General features: G+C 50.3%; 1 protein-coding gene across 34 annotated transcripts in view; it reads left to right on the top strand.

Moving 5' to 3' along the window:
- Kcnq2 (potassium voltage-gated channel, subfamily Q, member 2) overlaps positions 1 to 21,593 on the top strand; it is a 60,002-nt gene that overhangs the window by 5,607 nt on the left and 32,802 nt on the right. For 32 of the 34 annotated variants that reach the window (XR_003950848.1, XR_001781086.2, XR_001781085.2 and 29 more), the window contains exons 2-7: positions 15,245 to 15,335; positions 16,276 to 16,402; positions 16,736 to 16,911; positions 17,849 to 17,974; positions 20,189 to 20,299; positions 20,857 to 20,952. Coding sequence is in view for 31 of the 34 variants with exons in the window: in XM_017315767.2 (XP_017171256.1) it covers positions 15,245 to 15,335; positions 16,276 to 16,402; positions 16,736 to 16,911; positions 17,849 to 17,974; positions 20,189 to 20,299; positions 20,857 to 20,952 (727 nt within the window). In the remaining 3 variants the exon portion in view is untranslated. Of the gene's footprint in view, positions 1 to 8,179; positions 8,283 to 15,244; positions 15,336 to 16,275; positions 16,403 to 16,735; positions 16,912 to 17,848; positions 17,975 to 20,188; positions 20,300 to 20,856; positions 20,953 to 21,593 lie in introns of all 34 variants that reach the window. The other 2 variants (XM_030247798.1, XM_030247797.1) reach the window with 1 other exon arrangement.

Here is a 21,593-nt window from a genome sequence, read left to right as displayed (position 1 = left end):
GCTATAGCTGCTGGGGTGGGGTTAGCAGGGAACTCTTGTTACCCCCTCCGGGGTGAAAGGTGGCAGGGTTTGGGACTAAGGGCTCTGGATGGCCCTGCTTCCATTGATCATCTCCAGAACTAGTTTCCAGACTCCAGTTTCCTTGTTCATAATATGTGAGTGACGTTCCTGGCTGGGTGTGGATTTGAGTCACTAGACACAAAGATTTGTAAGTGCTGATGTTCACTGGCTTGTGATGCCTGAGGTTTTGCAGAGTAAGACGTTATCCAGTGGGATGTGAAAGTCTTGGGACTATGGCTGCCCAGCTGTGAACAGTGTCTCTTAACCTCTGGTTCATCAGCCAATCCTTGGACAAAGCCTCGGGTACAGTCTGTACCTTGATCTTGGCAAGATGATTTGGGCCACCGTTTAACAGGAGACACAGGTTTAGAAGGTTTAGACATGAGTTATGAGTATCAGAAGCTTGCCAGTGGGCCAGCTTCAAGAGTGCCAGCCGTTTTCCTAGAACCATGAGATTTTGTGTTGATTGGCAGTTTAAGATGTCTTCCTCCGTGGAACTGAGTAGCATGCGTGACAGCACCCTAAAGGTTGGGTGTTGAGGAGAGGAATGATTCTGGATGGAAAAATATAGTGTGCAGGTGTTTACCAGTAAGTCCCCCAGGCTGCAGGGGAACTGCTGAGCAAGCCCTGTAGACATCTGGTTTCTACCCAGACGGGGATGAGTTAGTTGGCTTGGCTGAGCCCCCTTCACAGTGAGCACTGTCCTCTGTGTGTGGATGCCTGCCAAGCATGGCCCTTTCCCTTTCATGGCTGGAACTGGGCTTTGCTTTCAGACAACAATTTGCTGACAGCTCCAGGAGCTTCTTCAAACAGCGCCTCACTCACAGTGACGCACCAGGCACCAAGTCGTCATTTGGAGGAGGAAACCCAGTAGCACCTGTCTAACTGCCAACAACAGCAGAAGCAGTTTATCTGATCTGAGATGAAATGCAGGGTGGTGGTGTGGTGGGGTGGTGGTGGTGGTGGTGGGGTGGTGGTGGTGGTAGTGGTGGTGGTGGTGGTTGTAGTGGTGGTGGTGGTGGTGGTGGTGGTGGTGGTAGTGGTGGTGAGTCGACCTGTGATTGTCCCCAAAGATCAGTTTGACAGTGACTCATAGTTGCCATGTGCCTGCCCAGCCTGTATAGCTAGGCCTCCCACTGGAGTCTCTATACGAAGTGAGCTCCTATTTCTGCTTTCTTGCTGACATTTTTTTTTTATAGTTCTCAGAACCCCAGGTGTGTCCCATAAGCTGTGTGCAGATGCTGCACTTCGTGTCAATGCGTCCAGGGCTAGGTCTTTCAAACAACTGTCTAGTGTGGAAATCTGCTCAGGATTACTGCCTTGTGCAGGACAGAGGGCAACAGGAGTCCTCCCGGCATCTGCATGCTCTCTTTTTTATTGTATGTGTGCAGGTTTATGAGTTCATGTGTATAGAGGCCAAAGGTCAACCTTATTTGTTGTCAATCAGGAGCTATATCCATCTTGCTTTTTGAGACAAGGTCTCTCCCTTGAATTTCACTAGGTTGCCTCCTCAGCGCTGGGATAACAAAAGTGTACGTCATGCCTGGCTTTTTAAGTACAAGTACCAGGGATCAAACTCAGGTCCTCATGTGTGTCAAGGACTTTACCAACTGAGCTGTCTCCCAGCTGAGCTGTCTCCCAGTCCCAATTTCATTCTCTCATTCATTCCTGGAACTACCCAAGGCAAGGGACCTAGTGGGCGAGACTCCAGAGGGACACTCTGAGAAGGATTTGAGCTCTTGAGCTATATAACAGGCTGCCCCCATTCATTCCTGCAGAGCAGGTGGTCTTGGTCTGGGAATAGAGACCCACCAAAGGGAAGCTCTCAGAATGTTCCCTGATCATCCATCCCTGTCAATCTACCGTGAGCTAAAGGGAGTGGCTGCTGGGGCCATCAGAGCCTTTGTAGAGGAAAAGAGGATTCTGGGACAGTGGCTTCTCTGCATGAAAAAAGGAGGCAGGCTGTGTTCCAGACACACCCTCGGTTGTCTTTGGGCTCAGCTGGGAGTCTAGCTGGGACAGAATTAGGTCTTACATTTCTTTTCTGATATTGGGAATAATTTTGTGAACGCCCAGCTGGGCTGTTATTCTAGAATGTTCTAGTGGGGGTTGCTTGAAAACAGCATAGATTCCTTAATGATCTCTTTGGTGTCAGCAACCTCCACAGTACCACTTGGGGTGGTATCTGCAAGCTCTACTCGAGATGGCACCCCCTGAGATCTCTCCTTTCCCCTAAGTGGAGGGGCTGTCTTTGCTCCAGGTTCTGCCTGGTCTCTGGCCCCTTCCATCCAAGAGCCACTGGCTTTGTCCTGTACTGGGGACTTTGTAGGGCTGGCGCTACTTTTCTGTGTTGACTTGGAAAGACACTGGCTGGGGAGTACGAGGGAGGGGACAACTTCTTCAGGGGCCCCAGGTTTGGGAAGCAAGGTAGAAATGAAACATTTTTGGGAAGCCTGTGCAGAAGAAGCTGTGTTGATGGAAGGTGCCGTGAGTGTGGGGGGCTCTGAGCCGGATGTAGTGGTGGTGAGCGATACCTGGAAGAGGCACATCAAGGGTGTCTGGAGCACCAGGGTCGATGGGAGACTATTTGGATGCTCCATTCATTTTTGTCTGTTTATTTTCTGAAAATTTTATACGTAGATACCAGGTGTCTTGGTCATATCCATCCCTATTCCCCCTGTTTCCCTCCTCAACTGTCTTCTCTATTTCATGTCATCTCTTTTTATTTTGTCTTCAATTTTTAGATTTATTTTTACCTTATTTTATGAAAAGGTCTTACCACGTAACCCTGGCTTGCCTAGACCTTGATATGTATACCAGGTTGGTCTCAAACTCATAGAAATCTGCCTGCCTGTACCTCCCCAGTGGTGGGCACCACCACACCTGGCTTTTTTATTTTTATTTTTTAGAATACACTGAATCCAATTAGTATGGCCTTTAACACATGGGTGTGGGGTTATCCACCAGGGCATGGACAACCTACCAGTTCTCACCCTCCAAAGACAAGTGACTCCCCACGCTGGCCTTCTTCTCTCTAGTCAGCTGTGTCTCCTGGCTTCTCTCTCCTTGAGATGTTATTTATGCACATTCCTGGGGTGCATTGTAGACCACCATGGAATCTATAATGGCCATACACTTGCAACCTGCACCTTGCCAGTTCTGATGTTTTTCACTGCTGGGTGTCGGGGAGATGCCCAGGCCCCACTTTCAGGCCCACTGCCGGGAGCACGTCCTAATGGGTGAGAAGTGTTCCTTGCTGATGGAAATGAAGGACATATCTGAGATCTGACCACTGCTAGCATTGCTGCTGTGAGGTTCCCAGATTTCTTAGCACACACCTCTGAGCTGTAGAAGATATTGCAAGAAGCTTTTTGACGACTGCAAAAAAATGTCCTCATCCAGAACACTATTTCTCCTCAGGCTAGATACACAGATATCACTGCTTGCTGTTCATTACATTTGTAGAAAGCCTCTGGAGGGAGAAAGCCTGTAGAGCAAGGGTCTGGGACCATGCCTGCCACCCCTCCTATTCAGGTGGCCAGCAGAGAAGAAGGCCTACTATTCTTGGGGAGGAGGAGGTAGGAGTTTCTGTATTCCTGGAATTGGGAAGGGACAAGAGAAGGTGGGGGTGCCTCTGTGGTGCTGACCATGGTCCTGGACTCAAGTGCACAGCGGTATTTCCTTGTGAGCAGCGGAAAAGCTGCACGGTGTGATTGTTGCCCCTGCCTTCTCACAAGATGAGGCTTGGGTTACCTTTGTTAGCCTTGGAAGGGGCAAGCGCTTGGGGAGTTATTTCTAGAGGGTTCTAGGGATTGTAGGACAAAGACACAGGTAGGTTTCCTTCTTCTTGGGTCAGCATGGAAAAACAAACAAACAAACAAACAAACCCTTCTCCATGATGGTGCTCCATGACACCTTGTTAAATTACCCAAGTGCTGAATTCTAGCATGCAGAAGGAAATTGCGTGGGCAGACAGCTCTGCAGGCTCTGGTGTGACCAGCTTGCTTTGTCTCTTACAGAAGCACTTGGTTATGGGTAGTGTTTCTTTTTATTACATGCCCAGTGCAGGAAGTTGAGGAAACGCTGGAAAACAAGAGGTGTGTTTGTGCCTCCTGCTGATTTCCATAGCTCTGTGGGATTTTCTTACAGATCAGCTGTTCTGCGATGTGTCTTCTCCTATGGACCATTGGAACTCCATCTAGTTCACATGGGAACACTCAGTTTAGGATATTGTCTGAGTCAGTATCCTGTATGCCTGTATGTCCACACATACCTCTGTTCACAGGAATGTCCTGTTCAGGAGGGCCATTTCTGTAGGATGTACTTCTGATTGTGGCCTTGTCTCGTGTTATGTTCATCCAGATCATTAGGAAAGCTGGTGAGTAGCAAGGGTAGCCCAAGAGAGGCTCATATCAGGAAAAGGTCCTGTTTGAGGGGTGAGCTTTCCATCATTGGCTGTACACGGCTGGGAGAGAGTATTTAGAAATGATCAGGAATTAACGCTGTGAGCTTTGGGGCCAGCTCAGGAGCACAGCTTGGGCAGGAGGCATGGGCATGCCTGTCCATCAAATGTGGGATAGTGGGTGGGGAGGCCTGTGTGAGCTACTCTGTCAGGAGATCCATTGTTGGGGGTACTCTGAGCACCTGATGGGCCTCCTGAGCCATGAAAGAAAATGGAGATTCATACTCAGGAGGAGAGAGGTTCCATGGTGAGCTTTCATCCCAGCAGTCAGGGAGAAGTGTTTTGTCTTGTCTTTTCTTTTCTCTCCTTTTTTTTGGAAGTGTTTCTTTCACTAGGGCTCCTATATATTAGCTTTCAAAGCTGCAAGGTGGGGCCTATAGGGGGAGGAGGCCAGGTTAAGTCCAGGAATATCTGTGTTGGAGGTTGTGTACCAGGTAACAGCAGAGGAGGTAGGGGACTGGTACTCTGGACAGCATCATCTCAGTGATGGAAGAGGGCATGTCCTGGAAGGGATGGTACCCAGCCCACAGTTGTTGAGGACTTTTCATGAGCTGGAAACACCATATCTATACTCAAGCCTTCCCAGAGAGACTGAGCTGGTCTTGCCCCAGAGACCTCAGAGAACACCCTTCATCTTTCTCTCCGTTTTCTCAGAATGGCCCCATGGACCCAGTGCTCATGGGCTGGAGAGTCTCTGGGTACACTGTATGCAGGCTGTTTTGCAAAGATACTCCAAGGCATAGAGGAAGCATTGCTTACAGCATAGATATAATGACCCTTGAGAAATAGTTTACTCTGCCAGGAGGTCTATTGTCTTTTAAAATTGAGATGAAATTCTCCCAGCATAACCCTAGCCGTTTGGAGTAAATAAATTAATGGTAGTTTTTATAAGTACCCTGTAGCCATCAGTAAGTACTCTGTAGCATCAAGGACACCTGTCTCTATGGGCAGTTCTCCACAGGGTTCCTTTCCAGTTCCTGGTCCTCACTGATATCTTCCTGTCTGTGATAGGTTTGTTCTTGATATTCCCTACAAAGGGATCATGGCGTTCCCTGTGTTCGATGCTTTTCCCTGCGTGTGATTCCTCCAGGTGCCCAAGCTGTAGGGTGGTGGGGCTTCACTCCTTCCTGTATGTCCCTGGGGTTCAGTGTGTCTGTCCTCCTGTCTGTTGATAGATATGTGGGTTATTTGTGTCATTAGGCTCTGCAACCCCAGCTACCACAATGTGGGTGCTAATCTCTGTAACGCACATATACTTTTTTATGGGGACACAGCCTTGTCTATGGTCAGCCGTTCTTTGTTCTATGCCAGGTTTGAGGTAGCCAGGCTCTTGGGGAACTCCCTATCTCGTCTGTTTTCAGACCTACATAAGGCTCACCATACTGATTTTGTTCTGTCCTGGCTTTCTCAGCCATTCTGTGAACATCACAAAGAACCCTCGAGTGATGTTAGAACTGACATGAGCAAGCAGTCTGGAGCTGAGTCCAGTTTAATCATGTCAGGATCCTACCAGTCAGGACAGATGTCTTATGTACAGGTGTGGGGATGGCCTCCTGGGCATTGGAGATGGCAGAGCAGATGAGGCTGTGTCCTCAGTGAAAGTGAGCATGCCTGAGGAAGGAGGGTCTGAAGAAGAGATGGCCTTGGGTTATGTGTGTAGAAGGAGGCTCTACTACCAGGTATCAAAAGGAGGTGCACTAAAGCCCCGAGGAATGGAGGTGTTGTTGTGAGGCTGAGAAAGAGCAGAAAAGGAGCAAGAAGAAAAGTTAGGTACACCAGCTATGGCCAGGCTCTTAGGGCACCGGGGCCAGCATAGAGCTGCAAGCAGGTAAGATGTGAGCTGACTGCCATTTCCACCACAGCTCTTTGGCTGCTCCTGGGATTGAGATGGGACAGGTCTCCTATGGTCTCAGTGGGATGCACAATAGACTGAAATGGAGCACACTGAAGAAGGGAAGGGCTGAGATAAACTTTTGGGAGATAGTAAAGGATGCTAGGTTGGGGGCTCCGAGCTGCCTTCGTAGATGATTCAACAGGCGGGGATGCAGTGTAGGCCTGACATGGCTTGGGACAGTCCTACCTGATGTAGACTGGGCTCTGTCCAGCACCTACGATGACTAATGGAATAAATTAACCTCATGGAGCTTCAGTCTCCAGAGAGCTTATGTAGGAGGTTCCAGGTCATGAGGTGGTGCCCGGGAAGGGCTCTCCCTATGCTGAGTTGGCGGGTTCCTGCCCAGCTGAGCTCTCCACGGTCTCAGCTTAGACACCTGTGCCTGTATCAGATCCCTAGCCTTTCTGGGGGAGGCCTCATGATGTCTATAGCAGCTATTTAGGCTGGGGGTCCTTGTGAGTCTTGGGCTTCTGATGGAGTGAATAGCTAGAGGGCATTGTGTGGGGACAGGTCAGAGAGAGTAGATGCTCCAGACTTCTACATCCTTGAGATAACCTTCAATGGCCATCCTGTGACATCTCATCCTGTGGGTGAGAGGTCCCTTGAGAATACTTCCTGACTGTGGTGTTTGGAGATGGAGACAATATGGGGGCTAGCTGAGGCCATCTGGGGAGGCCTGAAATGCTGAATCAGCACCTGAATCTCCAAGGACTTGGGGCTTCCTTAGCCATAGTCTGTCAGGGTCTGAGGCATTTTCTGAGCATCTGGTGTATACTGGGCCTTGTCTGTCTCCCCTGAGCCACTTTCTCTCACATGCCCAGGGCCTATGGGTGGTACTAGGTTGGGTAAGAGGGGCTCCATTGTGTCAGACAAGCCAAAACTGCCCCAGGGTGAGCAGACTCATTCCAGCTGAGAGGTCCTTAGATGGCATGTAGCTTCTGTTCTGTCTAGGCCCAGGGGATGTACAACTGTGTGTGATTTTTTTTTTATTAGAAGCAGCCATCAGCAGTCCAGCTCTGCTTCACTCCTGACATTGAAGGAGGCAGTAGGTCCTGGCAGCAGAGCAGTTTATTAGGGGGAGAAATTAGATTCCAGGTTACAGCGCTGGCTGTGTCTAATGGACGAGGCGGCAGTAGGTCCTTGGGGAGCCATGTGTGATCTTAACCAGAGGGGATGTGTATGGAGAGGACCTTGCTGTAGGTCCTCTCATCAGGCTTTACTGCAATCCAGGCTCTCAACTGGAAAGGTACAACATTATAGGAATGGGGATTATCCTGGTTGGACAGATTTCTGCAGGGGATCCTGTGTGGACATACAATATCCTCCTGTGAATAGGGTTCCTGCACAAGGTAGTTTTGCCTGCTCTAGCTGGATCCCATGTGGGCCATGCAAGTGGCCTGGAGCCCCTCTTTTTCTCATTTGTAAGTGGGGGCAGGAGCAGTTTCCTGCCTTTAGGGTCACCACACCCCTGACATGAAGTAGGCAAGTAGAGACCTTCAGCCCACGGAACCAGATTTCAGTAGTCTAAGAGTTGTGAGCAGGGCTGGGATCTTTACCTAGCTTCCTTTACCTGTTATGATGCTAGAATTGTTGTTGTTACTAAACATGCATTGATATGGCGAACCTTGGCTTGCTCAAGTCAGCCTTTGGGTCAGGAACCAGGCAGGAGTGTGTTCCCAGGGTCTGACAGTGAGACAGCTGGTGTGTGCAGCAAGATTGGAAGGAGATGGCAGTGCCTATTTTGTTTTGTTTTGTTTTTCCAGAAGAGAAAGATTCCCTGTTATAAGACTGAGGGGGCAGGAGGAAGAAAGAGGCAGAAGGAAAGGAACATCTCCTTGGTGTGGCAGCCTTTCTGGCATACACAAGGTACATGCACACCCAAACCTGTGCCCTTTACATCTCAACACATGCCGGCACCAGCTGACCATTATGGGATGCTTCTGGGCCTGACTGAGGGCCCTCTGACCCTGCATCCTTGCCCCCCCCCCCAACCTTTTTGCTCCCTGCCTGTCTCCTTTTTTTGTATCCAGGCCCTGAGTGATCTTCCTCTGCCTAGAGTTGAGAGTTCCCTCCCATGAAGTCCCACTTGCAGCTAGATGAAGACAGTGAAGCTCTAAATCTCCCTGTGGCATCTTGCGATTTTGGGTCTGGATGTACGTCTAGATACAGAACAGTTCCTAGCAAGCTCCATCTCTAGGAGACTCTTCTCCATTCCAGGGTGGGTTGTTAAGGACTGCCTGAGGTTCCTGCCTTGCTCCTCTCTGGCTCTTGGAATCTGGGGCTGGGGACCAGCTGCTTGTGATGCTGGTCTCCTTGGCAACTGCTGCCAGGGAAGCCTCCTGAAGTTGAATCTATTATCATAATTAGCCCTGAAACCCCTTGTAATTCTGGGCTGCAGAAAAAACAACCATATTCTTGCTGCAGGCCTCTTGTCCTTTCTGAGCCTACAGGCTTAGCATCAGCTGGGATGGAGACTGTGAGAAAGGCTCTTCTCATCCAAGGCTTCAAGGCTCCTTGGTCTGTGGGTGCTGTAGGGAGATGTGGCCAAGCTCCAGAGCTGAGGATATCTCATGGCCTGGGGCCCCTAAAACTGCTTCTCCTACATCCCCCAGTTTCGTCTGGTTAATCGATGCTTAATTCCAAGTCTGAATATTTTGTTATGGGGGCGATTCCTCTGATGGCCAGGCCTGTCCCAGTGGATGGTTCCAGGCTCCTCTGAACACTGGTGACCATGATGGATGAATATTCCCAGAGTTTCCATCCTCTCCAGAAGGGAAGAAGGTGATTCTTGGCTCCCCATTGCAATTGCCATGAGTGTCAAGGAACACAACACACAGCACGGCAGGACAGGAAGTGAGGGGCTAGGCACTCTTAGAACAGCTTTCGCCTGTGACTGAGTGACCACTGACACATGATGGCTCAGCCTGGGGGAGGCTAGCTTTGAGTAGGGAACAGATCTGAGGGTCACCTCCTGTTCTCCTGTTGTTATTTGTCCCTTATGCTGGGGCTCGTGGCTGCGAGCCTGTGAAATGCCCACCTCATGGAGGCTAGATGCTGGGGGAGCATGCTGTACACCTCCTGAGGATACATGGTAGGAAGTGACAGAGTCCTGCCAGCCTTCTAAAACCCCAGTGGCCTCTCTTCATCTCTAAAGTGGTCGTGAGTATGGGATGTTCTGGAAGGACAGTTGCCAGTCACTGAGGTGTTTACAGACAGATGGCCAGACTGTTGTTGTCTTGGGCCTGGAGGTGTGGCTAGCCTACGCTCTCCTTGGAGGCCTCCCTCCCGCCTGGGGAGGAGCCCTGTCACACAGCCTGAGGAGCTCTTTCCTTCCTCTCTCTGAGCTTCCAGGAGCAGCGTGGGCGCTACTCTTCCTGCGTGTCCCTTGCAGCCTCCCCTGCACCAGTCTTCCTGGAGGGGGCCATCTGCTCTGTCTGCTCTGAAAACTTAAAAAACAAACCGTGGAACGGAGGAGCCATGGCGGCACTTTCTGGAAGCTGCTGGAGTGGCAGGGCTCCAGAATGGCTTTCCTCTGTACCATGGATGATACACAACCTGCTGGCTACGGGAGAGTTTTCTGGGGAACACGGTTCCTATTCTCTCAAGATTAGTCACTGGCCTTGTATATCCAGGTAATCGTGGCCACATTCAAAACTGCCCCCAGAATGTTCTGAGATGCTTGGTCAGAGACCCTTAGGAATAAAGCTGAGTTGTTTTTAATTAAATTTATTTATTTATTTGGTGTGTGTGCACATGCATGAATTTTCAGGCAGGCATGCACATATGTGTCAAGTTGATTTCTCCTTCCATCATGTGGATCTCAGGGATTGAACTCAGGTCATACGGTTCGGTCGGTAGCAAACTCCTTTTCCTGCTGAGCTATCTCATTGGCTCGGCTTCAGTGTTTTTAACATAAAGGAATACATTGTAGTGGTGGGCTGGATTTTCTGGACTAATCGTGGACACTCTATTTTTGAGGTCTATCCCTGTAATTCTGTCCCTGACCCTGAATTCTATTTTGCCCAGGCCCAGCACATGCTCACTCTTATCAAACCTTTTTTCTGTTAAACAAAACAAAACAGAACAAAACAGAACAGAACAGAACAAAACAAAACAAAACAAAACAGAACAAAAACCCACTTTCCCTGCTTCTCTCTTAGCCAAGCCTGCTCCTCCTGACTCAGCAGGATCCGGCCCCAGGAAACCCTCTTTGGGGAAGCCTCCTTTGGGCTTCTACCTTGCCTTGTGGGTTAAGCTGGTCCTGGCATATTTTCTGCTATAGGAACCTTCAGTGTTTCTCATGGTTTTCATCACCTATCCAGGGTCCTTATCAGAGCATGGGAATCCCCCACCCTCCTTTCCATTCCTTCCTCGCTGACCGACTTGGGAGAAGATACCCTAAGCAGTCAAAATCAGCGCTAGAAGGCAAACGAGATGTCTGTACTTTGTTTCCTCTCTCTCTCCTGTTTTCTTTTTCTTTTTTTTTTTTTTTCAGGGCTCAGTTAATTGAATAAATTGGCTAACGAGCAAAGGAAATTAATTGCAGTTTTGAAATGTAACCGTGGCTTTGTGCTGTTCTGATTATGCCAGCAGCCGGTCACTGCTGCCACTGCCTCTGTTCGGGAGCTCGGAAGCTTGCTACTCTGGTGTTGGACGTTCTCAGGAGCTACAGCCCTGGGACCCGTGCCCAGGAAGGCTGTGGGGTCTGTGCATCTCTTAGGGCCAGTGTTGTTGGAGGTTTGGCTGAGGCTGAGGCTGAGGCTGAGGCTGAGAACCCTGGTGACAGATGCTCTCTCAATGCTGCTGCATATCTGTTGCTGTGGACTGATTCAAGCTGGAACATAAAGTGAGGGACCCTGGAGCATCCTTAGCTCTCTTGTTGGGGAGAAAGGGTCTTGACTTCTGACTGGTTATTTGAGTGATAGGTTATGCTGTCTCTCACAACAGCTTGTCTTCTCTGTGTCTCTTGGAGTTCCCTTTCAACTTTTGAACTCCATACTTTGTGTATCTCAGAAAGACACAGGGAATTAGACGTTCACCATTCTCCTGGCTGGATATATTGCTGACACATTGTACAGACCCTGGCATGGTGTATTCATTGGCCTAAATGGGCTTTCTCGGTACCTGTTATTTTGAGAGTAGAGCAGCTAGGTCCTAGGTGGGTGTTGGTGAGGTCAATGTTGGGTAATGGAGACATTTTCTTTCTTTCTTCTTCTTTTTAAAAAATTACTATTTATTTCACATCCTTATTGCAGCTTCCCCTCCTTCCTTACCTCCTATCACCTCCCCATCCTCCCATCCACCCCTCCTCCCTTTCTCTTCAGAAAAGGGAGGTCTCCCACCTTGGATATCAACCCACCTTGGCATATCAAGTTGTAGTAAGACTAGGTGAATCTTCCCCTATTGAGGCTAGAGAAGGCAGCCCAGTTAGGGGAAAGGGATACAAAGGCAAAAGAGTCGGAGACAGCCCCTGCTCCTGCTGTTAGGAGTCCCACATGAAAACCAAGCTGCATGACAGTTACAGATGTGCAGAGGGCCTAGGTCCATCTCATGCATGCTCTCTGGTTGTGGTTCAGTTGTGGTTCTATGAACCACTATGGGCCCAGGTAAGTTGACTCTATGTTTTCTTGTGTTGTTCTAGACCCTTATGGCTCCTTCAATCCTTTCTCCCCGTCTTCCACAGGATTCCCCAAGTTCTGCCTAATGTTTGCCCCTGGGGTTTTGTATCTGTTTCCATCAGTTGCTCAATAAAGCCTCTCTGGTGACAATTACAGTAGGCTCCTGTCTGTAAGTATAGCATAACAACATTAATAATGTCAGGAGTGGGCACCCTCTCATGGCATGGGTCTCAAGCTGGGCCAATCACTGGTTGGCCATTCCTTCAATTTCTGTTCCACTTTTACCCCAGCACATCTTGTAGGCATGTCAAATTGTGGGTTGAAGGGTTTGTGGCTAAGTTGGTGTCCCAATCCCTCTATTGGAAGTCTTGCCTGGTGATAGGAGTGGCTGTTTCAGATTCCATATCCCCTATTGCTAGGAGTCTTAGCAAGGGTCACCTTCATAGATTCCTAGGAGTTTCTTGCTCATCTCAGAGATGCTTTACCCCAATTTCAGTTTTCTAATGGAAATATTTTCTGATAGCACCTGGCCCTAAATCTCTACCTATGGCATTCCTAGAACATCATCAGGGCATTCCCCTTTGACCACAAAGTTAGCTGGGATTCCCAGGCATCTGGCTAAGTCCTCCTGTCTCTTCCTTACCCATGAAAGTCAGTTGTATATATAAGTGTGACTGTGCTAGTGTCCCCATGGGCCAAGCACAGGTCTTGGTGTTGCTATGTTTTCAGATGTGATGGATACTTTAGTGCAACCATAGCACAGAAGACTGTCTACAGTGTTTGGGTACTTCAGATCATGGAAAGTGGAGATGGGATTGGCCTCAGGGCCCTCTGTGGTGACAGAAGCCTGCTACATGGGAGGTGGGACAGTAAGCATCTATGAGTGAGACCTGCAGCAGGCCCAGTGGTCTCAGGTGGCCAGGTGGACGCCTGCTGATAGCACAGGATGAACATAATCACTGGTATGCACCAGGCTCCATCAGTGAGCTGCTTGGGCTGCTGTTGCTGCCATTCTGATGGGAATGCAAAACCTAGACCTTGAGGGTCTAAGGCTGCCATTCTGATGGGAATGTGGAACCTAGACCTTGAGGGTCTAAGGCTGCCAGACTGGTGACCTGGGCTTTTCACCCAGACAGCAGGCTACTGGACCTGCGTATTGTGTGCTGGTTCCTCTCAGGATGTGGAGCCCGGCTTTGGGGGTTCAGGGTTCTCCTACCTCTACCTCCTGAGTGCTGGGGTGATAAGTATGCATCACCATGCCTGGCTTATTCTCTGCTGGCTGCTAAACCCAGGAAATTTTGTATTCTAGGCATGTACGCTGCCAACTAAGCAGGATCCCTAGCTCCTTGTTTTTCTACTTATGTCTCATTCATTGTGGCTTGTCTGAAAGGGAAGAGCTGGGGCCAGGTAGAAAGTAGAGGGCACCGTTACGTGAATAGTGAGCTCAGAGCAAGACCTGCCCTGACCATCAGCCACTCACAACCTAGAAAAGTCAGAGGTCTTGAATATACGGGAGCAAAATCCAAATGCATCATCTTCAGCCATGGGCTTCGCCATCTGCAGCTCCAGCGGTGCTGGCACAGCTGTGTGTGGGTGCTCAGCTGGCATCAGCTAGCCATGCTTTTGCCCAGGAGCACCCCTGGACTAGAGAAGGGGCATGTTCTCATAGACAGCACCCTGGGCCTGCAGCAGAGGGTATCAGAGAATGGCGAGAGGGAAACAGTGACCTAACTAGTGGGACAGTGGTCAGTTCCACACATTAGGTGGAGAGGGAGATTTGTGTGGGTTTGTGATAACAGGACTGCTGGCGGGTGGGGGAAGCCACAAGCAACTCCTTGAGCAGGAGCGCTGTGGTTCAGATGAAAGTGATGTTCGTGGTGCCTGTGACCAAACTTCATGCTCAGGACCTGATGACTATATATTAGATGTGCCTATTTTGTGGGACAGGTTGTCATCTGCAGAAAAATGTTAATATCACTTGAGCTGCCTAAGAGCCAGTGGCACGTACACATCCCATGTATACATGTGGGGCTCATTTGTCGAGTCTGCTTTTTCCTTTAAAAAAATTATTATAGCTCACTCCCCCTTCCTCCTCTTCCTCCCTTCCACACATAGTGCACATGTGGAGATCAGAAGACAATTTATGGGAGTTGGTTTTCTCCTTCTACCACGTGGTTCTAGGGGATGAAATTTGGGTCCCTTGGCTTGGCAGCAAGCATCTTTAGCTGCTGAGCCATCTCACTGGCCCTAGATTCTGCCTCTTATGATTTAATGGCAGTTTCTCCAGTCTCCTGGGGTACGATACAGATGTGGTGGCCCTCAGCAGGCAGTGTTCCTATCACGTGTTTTACGTCACTTGGTGTGCCCTTATCAAAGGCCACAAGCTGGATGCCTGTGGCAGGACTATGACACATGTCCTCTGTAGAGCTCTGGGATAGATAGAGTAAGAGAGAAAGCATCCCACCTTACAGAGGATGCACATAGCCATGGAAGGGGCAGAGATCTTGTAGGAGAATTTTGAATTTTGGCAGGCCAAGAAGGGTCAGGCAGATAGATAGATAGATAGATAGATAGATAGATAGATAGATAGATAGAGGGAGAGGGAGAGGGAGAGGGAAACAGAGAGGGAAGGAGGGAGGGAAGAGAGAGAGAGCACACACGTGCGTGTGAGAGAGTGACAGAGAGAGAGAGAGAGAGAGGGAGAGAGGGAGAGAGGGAGAGAGGTATAATTACAGCAGAAGGCACAGGCTGGTGAGCAAGAATCATCAGAGTTTATACGGAAGGAGAAATGAAAACCGTGGCAGCCTGGGAAAGGCCAGAAAGATAATCTGAGTTCTTGATCAGCACCCCGATCCAGCTGGAAGAGAATTTTTCTGCCTCTGAACCTAGGAAGGAATTGTTGCATACCAGGAAAAATAATGAATATTTACCTTCTGTAGGGCAGGCAGCGTGGAGTTGGTTCTTTTTATTGTTTATTGTTTTTTCACTAGCTAAGGCTGCCTGGGGTAAAACCAGACAAGGATACAGAAAGGCTGGTCAGCAATCAGTGTGACTGTGGAGTCTTGGGTAGCAGAAAACAGGGTGTGGACTGGCCCCCTGCTATGCTCTGAGGGCCCTCTAAGGTCTCAAGTTCTAGGCATTTTAGCTAATAGGCACGGGCTGCACTGACCATGGCTGGCCCACTGACTGCGTGTCTCTCACCTTCTGCAGGTTCCTTTTAGTCTTCTCCTGCCTTGTGCTTTCTGTGTTTTCCACCATCAAGGAGTACGAGAAGAGCTCTGAGGGGGCCCTCTACATCTTGGTAAGCCTCACACTTGGGCAGGGCATGGGGAGAGGCCTGGAGGCTGGGAAATGGACCTCTGCAGCAGTCTGCCTCCCAACCCCGGACCTCTGCTTCTGCTTCTGCCCTCAACCCTGATCGTCGGAGTGAGCCAGGCCTTCTGCATACACGGTCTCCTCCAGAGTAGTTAGTGTTCTTTCTTGCACACACAGCTACTGTTGCTCCCAGCATTGTGGTGTAGAGACCTCAAGTCCCTTCCCAGTCCTTCTCCTAGTCCCTAGAAGTGATATAACAACACCCAGCAGTTCTCACCACTCCCCCCTCCCTTTCCGCCCTGCCCTCTGGAGTCTCCGTGCTCAGGTGCCCCCACTGAAGTATGTGGTGCTCCCCAGAAGATGTGGGTGAAGGGGTGGGAGGCCATGATGCTCGCTCATATAAACCCTGTGACGGGACAGGGGTGGGTGTCATGGAAACGGGACTGTAATTCCTCTGTTGCCATTGGTAACGGAGATGGCCCTTCAAGAATGATCCCACTAGAGTGCTTTTCCACCCACTTTGCCCCACTGCCCTGGAGCTGCCTGAATTCTAAAGGAACCTGTTCTCCTTTTGGTATGGCTGGGAAGTCTCTCAGGTCAGCTCTGCTGTGCCCACCCCTCACACTGACACTAGAGCCTCCCAATCCAGCTCAGAAGGGCGGTGAGAAGGGGGGTTCCTCTGGTGGTCTACAGGCCAGGACTTGCTGGCAGCAGTAAGTCCCTGGAGGGTCTGTTTCTAGCAGGGATTCAATCCTGGCTGACATGAGCTAGGTGCCCTGTGGGGTTTGAGCTAAGCCTGAAGGTCTGATTTCTAGCATCTGATCCCTGGGGCTTTATCCATCCCTGTCCCGAAAGTGTCATGTAGTATAGAGGAAGCCCTCCTAAGGCCTGATAGTGTCCTCATCCGTGTTCCTCCCACCTCCCAGGAAATCGTGACTATCGTGGTATTCGGTGTTGAGTACTTTGTGAGGATCTGGGCTGCAGGCTGCTGTTGCCGGTATCGAGGCTGGAGGGGCAGGCTCAAGTTTGCCAGGAAGCCGTTCTGTGTGATTGGTGAGGCCTGGTGGACATGCCCACCAGAGTTGGGTCTGGGGAGAGAGTTGCTTCTGTCTTGTCCATAATGGGCTGAGTGAGAGGGTAGGGCCTTCTGGAAGTTCCTTCTTATCACCGACTTGGAGTTGGAGGTGCAATGGCTGACAGGGCCTAGGTCTTGGGAGGGAGACACAGTACTGGGCAGTCTCTCCTGGACACTACAGGTAGGCAGGGTGGGCACTGTAAACCACCGTTCCCAGGGCCCCACATTACCTTGCATGTCTACGGGGCCATTGAGTCATGCTCTGTGGACCCCGGGGAGGAGATGCTGTGATCTGTGCCTGTCTCCCACAGATATCATGGTGCTGATTGCCTCCATTGCTGTGCTGGCTGCTGGTTCCCAGGGCAATGTCTTTGCCACATCTGCGCTTCGGAGCTTGCGGTTCTTGCAAATCTTGCGGATGATCCGTATGGACCGGAGGGGTGGCACCTGGAAGCTCTTGGGATCGGTAGTCTACGCTCACAGCAAGGTGAGCAGCACTGACCCAGCCTGGAGCCTGCTGTTTACCATGACTTCAAGGCTCCAGGCTGCTCTAAGCTGAAGTAGTCATGGGCCAGGCAAGATATAAATGAGCCTCTCCTTTTATCCCATGGCTGACTCTTCCTCACTTGTCCTCAGAAGCTATTTTCTATTCTTAGTGTGAGCAATCCTTCCTGGAGCTGGCAGCCCCTGTAGCTGAGCATTTCCCTTCCTGGTTCTGAGGGCCTGGATCGATACTCTGCCTGAATCACCTGCTTAGGGTTTGTTTAAGCTGTGGCTTATGGTGGCTGCAGACCAGGGTACTTGTGGGGTGGCTGTGGGAACACATTTCTGTGTTGAAAGAGTCCTCAGTGGCCAAGACCTGATTTCTGCCATGTTGTCTATGGGATTTTTGTGCTCTTTATGTTCTCACTGACTCAAATGCTCTCTATCCTACCTGTCCCCCTTTTGTCAGCCATGGTCTTGTGGGGGCAGGCACTGGGCTCTGGGGAAGTTGACCTCCCTAGAGGTCTGGTCTCTCCCTGTCTCTGCACTGCACACCCAGAGTGTTGGGAACTGAGTATACGCCTGTTGGGACCTGTACCCCTTCTTGGGGATATCTCCACAGTGCTGGGACCCCAGCTGCTGGCTGTGGGGTATGTGTTTCCCCAGCCATGGACAGGGTTTTTAAAGGACTGCTGATACTCTTCTCCCAGGTCTGAAATAGTCAGTTGAAAGTTGCATTGTACAGCCGGCAGTCACTTCATTATCCAGGACAAGCTCTGTTGCCATCCCTGACCAGTGTCTGCTCTAAGTTGTTCCTTGCTGCCATCGGGAGGGGATTCCATCCTCCAAGTCCCCGAGCTGCACAGTTGAGGGCAGGGCTCCCATGCTGGGCTTCCAGGCTGACCTGAGAGAGACAATGACGTGGCTTCCTGCCTTTGCAGGAGCTGGTGACTGCCTGGTACATTGGCTTCCTCTGCCTCATCCTGGCCTCATTTCTGGTGTACTTGGCAGAAAAGGGTGAGAATGACCACTTTGACACCTACGCAGATGCACTCTGGTGGGGTCTGGTAAGTCCTGGTCACTGGTCACCATTCCTTTCTCCTCCACATCCTCTGGTTACTGCTATCCTAAGGATATATACCATGCCCCTTGGGACCTGAAGGAGAGACCTAGCTGTCTTTAGGCTGGGCTGGGTGGGAGGACACCTGGTGGCTGGCTGTGGACATAATGACAACTGAGGCTGATGTGCTTCTAGTGTTGGTAGATGTGACAGACTGGGTTCCTTTCTCCCCCTTACTACCTGCAATTCCCCACTTGGTGATGGACTGTGAAGGAGAAAGATTAGGGTGAAGGAATATGGGCTCTGAGAGTAATGACCAGAATAGAGCCATCCTAGGGCTCCCCAGCTCCGGAGTTTGAATGACCCTCCTAACTTTGGAGCAGTGTGAGGGTGGAGGTAACATTGTTATCTTGGCCTTCCATTCCCAAGACCAACTGCCACCATTCCAGGTACTTGCTGGCCTTCCGTCTCCAGTCAATCCTGCCTTTGATTGTGAGGGACAAGGGAGAGTTCAAAGTGAAGATGGCTCAGTGGGTAAAGTACTTGCTTCGAAAGCATTGAGATTTCAGTTTGGATCTCCAGGAGCCGTGTAGAAATTAGGTACATGTGTGTGTGCACACACAGACACACACAGACACACAGACATACACACACACACACAGACACACAGACACACACACACACACACACACACACACACACACACACACACACAGCAAATGGAAAACACAGGCCCTGACTCACTCTCCGGGATGTTTTTTAGGTGGTCTGCAGCCCGCTGACAGTGACTTAATTGAAGCTTCCCCAAGACTTGCTGCTGCCCAAGTGGCTTTTGTGCCTGAGGCTCCCCATCCTGACTCTGCCTAGGACACTCCAGAAGTCCTTTCTCACTGCCCCTTTCCAGAAGGGCCTACTGGTTATCTTTGAACTTATGCTTGAAGTGGACATGGAAGACAGGTTTCCTAGGCCCCTGTTTTCTGATCTTGCTTTCTGGAGCCCACACTAGCCTCGAGACCTACTCCAATGAGATAGAAATGGGTTTTTCCTAGTCCCTCCCCCAATGCTTTAGACTCCTTGGAGGCTCAGGCAGAGGCTGTTGTCACTTGACAAGCCACGAGGTGATGACCTAGGCAGGTGCTGTGCTTGCAGAGTCAGGGGGGAGGGTTAGACAACTGCCCCTAGGGTGAAGCCACAGGGCAGTTTATTTGAGATCTTACTAATGCCCACAGGTCTGGAACCCTGTGCCCTTTTGGGAAGAAGCAGGGCTATTGGGAGTGACGGGAGTTTAAGACTGGAGATGACTGGTGAGGAGATTGTGTGATTACAGGGCAGGAGCAGCTGGATTGTCTGAGTGTGTATGCCCAGGCTCTGCTGAGGGAGGAAGCTTGGTACCCTGGGGTCCTGAATTCTAACCAGCTGGCCCCAGGGTTCTGTGAGAGCGATGTAGCCCATTCTTTTCAGAATGTTCTCGTGGGATGGGGGGGGGGCGGGGAGGGTAGGCCTTCCTTCTCTTTCAGAACTGAAGCAAACATTTTATCTTTATTGTTTCAAAGTAATCCTTGTATTTTCAAATGTCCATGGGTTTCTAAAATGCAGCCCCCTCGCTACTACCCATCTGTCTTCTTGGCTACCCTCTACCCACCACCCCTTACCTCCTCCCCTCCTGGGCCCAACCATCTCCTAGATTGTCCCCTATTCTCCCTGAATCCTGCTCTCCTAGGCCTTTCTGACTCCTAACACTCTGTGGACCTGGAATGCTTGCACTTCCTTGATCTTGTCCCCTGACTTGGTAGGCACGTACTGGTTAACTGGTGCCCCTTCCTCTGAGCACAGAGCAGGGGCTAGAAATGCCAGCAACTCATCTGGATGAAAACTCTCCTTGCTTGGTGCCCTATGCAAACAGTGTAGTTTATCCTCTCATGTGTGAATTAGGGGAGCCTTGGGAATGGTTCCCCTTTTAGTGTAGAATTAAGATTGGGGATTGTAGAATAAAGGAAAGCCTATGCTGACTCTGGCCTTGTTTGGCACTAGTATGGATGATGAAGGAAGGATGACCTCCTGTAGGTACAGCTGAAGTCTGAATGACCATCAGTGTCCAGCTTCCCCTAAACTACTTGGATGAACTTCCCATGGCTGAGCAGGGACATCTGGCCTGGGATTGCGACCTCTGTGGTAGGCCATTTCCAGCCTGCCCAAGTAACCAGAGCCCCTTACCCCTCAGATCACCCTGACGACCATTGGCTACGGGGACAAGTACCCTCAGACCTGGAACGGGAGGCTGCTGGCAGCGACCTTTACCCTCATTGGTGTCTCGTTCTTTGCTCTTCCTGCTGTGAGTCCCGCGCACCTTCCTACTCTGGAGATGTTAGGGGTTTTAGAGGCTCCCCATAAGGCTTGGCCATGGCCCACCTGTGAACTGTGAACTTGGACACAGTCCTGTGGGGTTTACAGACCCTAGAGAGCTCCAGACTAGACCAGAGTGAGGCTGCTCTGGTTTAGATGCCTGCGGCCTCCCTAGGCACACTTCTAGTGTCTTCAGATCAGGCCTTCTCACATAGCTCTGTTGATTTCTGTGGCTTTCCCATCTGAATGATTCTAGATAGTGGGGGTTCTCATGTACCACATACAGAGTGGGATGGTTATATTGACTGCTGCACTGGGGCTGACAGAGGGCAGCTGTCTGTAGCTGCTTGGTGGACAGGGCAGGTTAGGAGGGCTCCTGATTGGGATCACTAGGCACTGCCTTCTGCTAAGCAGAGGTTGCCTGGGCCTGGAAGTGCTAGATAATTCCAAGGATGTAGGAAGGTGCACCCACAAAACACAAGTATTGTAGGCAAGGGAGAAGAGGGCCATGGTCCCAGGATGTGGTCTTACCTTAGTGACTTGCAGGGCATTTTGGGATCCGGCTTTGCCCTGAAAGTCCAAGAGCAGCATCGGCAAAAACACTTTGAGAAACGGCGGAACCCTGCGGCAGGTCTGATCCAGGTGAGCCTTAGTCCCTGTTAGGGACCAACCCCTGTCCTGATTTCACCTCACCCAGAAGTGAACCCAGCAGGATCCTGGCACTGGCAATGGCTGTACCATGCTTTTCCCTGTATATGGATAGGCTGTAGCCTGTGTTTGGAAAAACAAAGTTGTGTTCAGCATAAGAAAAGATTATACATCTGAGGTGACACCTAGTGACTCATGGTACTGCTGCTGGATGGACCTATTCTCAGTGGTCACTTGGCTCAGGTCATACTGTCTCAGGAACCATCTAGGTTATTCCCAGTGTCCTGTGAGGTAAGTGTCTCATCACACCTATTCTGCAGCTGTGAGACCCACAGCTTAGAGAAGTTGAGTCTGATAGCAAGAGGCTCCTGAGGCACATCTGTGACACTTCGGCATGAGCTGTGGACATTGTGCCTTCCTGCTTTGCGCTTGCTCATGTGGTCTTTCCATTCAGGGGCAGGTGAGGTGTGCAGGCCACTGAACATGCATGGAGAAGATAGAGATTCCTCTTGAACTCTGGAGTTAGCCAGGATTTCCTGCCAGATGAATGTGGTCTCTGTATCTTTCTTTTTAAAAAAAAAAAAAAAAAAAGATGTGGCCTTCACTGTCCTAACCTTGGGTCCAACTTCCTTTTG

The sequence above is a fragment of the Mus musculus genome, chromosome 2 (assembly GCF_000001635.26).
Source record: "Mus musculus strain C57BL/6J chromosome 2, GRCm38.p6 C57BL/6J".
NCBI lineage: Eukaryota > Metazoa > Chordata > Mammalia > Rodentia > Muridae > Mus > Mus musculus.
This window is presented reverse-complemented; position numbering and strand designations above follow the sequence as displayed.